At 39.8% G+C, this 1,380-nt stretch overlaps 1 protein-coding gene across 1 annotated transcript in view; it reads left to right on the plus strand.

Moving 5' to 3' along the window:
* LOC101850490 overlaps positions 1-1,380 on the plus strand; it is a gene marked incomplete in the record, with an annotated part of 69,961 nt that overhangs the window by 35,612 nt on the left and 32,969 nt on the right. The window contains 1 exon segment of the mRNA XM_013084867.2: positions 434-540. Coding sequence (XP_012940321.1) covers positions 434-540 — 107 coding nt within the window.

Raw genomic sequence — 1,380 nt, forward strand, 5'->3', positions numbered from 1 at the left:
GTTGAGTGGGGATTGTTTTTTTAAAAAATCTGTTCTGGATCTATAACAACATCTGTGTTCGTTAGGTTGTGGATTAATTAATTACACACTGTGCTCTGGTGTGGTTTGTTTCTTCTTTCTTTTCAGACATCTATCGTCCTTATCTCCCCTCCTGTTGTCTCAATCAGATCAAGGCCATTCTCTCCTTGTGTTTGTTACTCTCTTGTAACACCACTAACCTTCCGTACTTATATGACTTTATTATGTTGCAAGCGCCGTAAAATGCTTATTAAAAAAACCCAACTTAACACAGTGATAGGAGCAGAGAGAGTGAAAGAGAAAGGGGAGAAACAAACCAACAGACTGATTGATGGACAGGCTGATAGCCGGGGAGAATGGGGTAGAGCGCTCCAAAATTCAAAATATTACGTTTTACTCTTTTTTTGCCGCTCAGGTGTGTTTGACGTCCACGAGAGAAGCCTGAGTCCCTTCACCTGCGGCCGAATCAACACGCTACACGGCTTCCTGCTGCTGGAGGCATTCCATTACGCCATCAATCAGGTAAGTGACGCCTCCCAGACTAGTCATTGGCTAGTTTTCATTTCTTGGGGTTTTGAAATAATAGAATTGAGTCGATAGTGCCGTAAAACACCTACTCAATCTAATCATGAAATAAATAGGCATTTTGGTACAAACATCGAGAAATTTGTTGATTGGCTGGATTTCATTTCTTAAGAATTCGAAATAAATAGTGTAGGTTGGTTTTGGATAATTCGACGATGTGTGTATTATGTAAACCTTTTTGTGGTGTGTAAGAGTGCTTGAGCGAGAACTCACTCTTGCGAGAAGTGGGATTGCGGGAGTGAGTACTGTGTACCTAGTGGTGAGAAGGTTGGGGTTACACACCGGCTGGTGATTAATTTTAGTGGACTGTGAAAATTCTTGCAAGAGGATTTAGGAGGCAAGAAGCATCTCTTCATGACCTAACCTGTGTAGGTAAGAACCAGTGATCTTGTTACAAATAGGTATTTAGATACAAACATCAAGAAGGGTGTTGATTGGCTGGTTTTCATATCTTAAGGTTTCGAAATATTTAGGTATTTAGATACAAGAAGTAGTTTTCTGTTATATATATAAGCATTTTGAGATTATCTTCCTTTGGAGTTGATGTTGGCTCATTTCTGGAGTTTTGTTTTCGAAGAGAATATAAGTAAGGAGTAATCTGTTTTAAGACTATTTTCCACTTTTTTGTGGTCACTGGTTGATGAACAGAAGAGTCTATTGGAGAACACAAAAGGTGTACTGTATTTAGAAAAAGAATAGTTCTTTTCTGGTTTCTAGAGATGTATGTGCGCACACATGCTCACAAAGACACACACCCCCCCCACACACACACGCACA

The sequence above is a fragment of the Aplysia californica genome, unplaced genomic scaffold (assembly GCF_000002075.1).
Source record: "Aplysia californica isolate F4 #8 unplaced genomic scaffold, AplCal3.0 scaffold00323, whole genome shotgun sequence".
In the NCBI taxonomy this organism is placed as follows: domain Eukaryota; kingdom Metazoa; phylum Mollusca; class Gastropoda; order Aplysiida; family Aplysiidae; genus Aplysia; species Aplysia californica.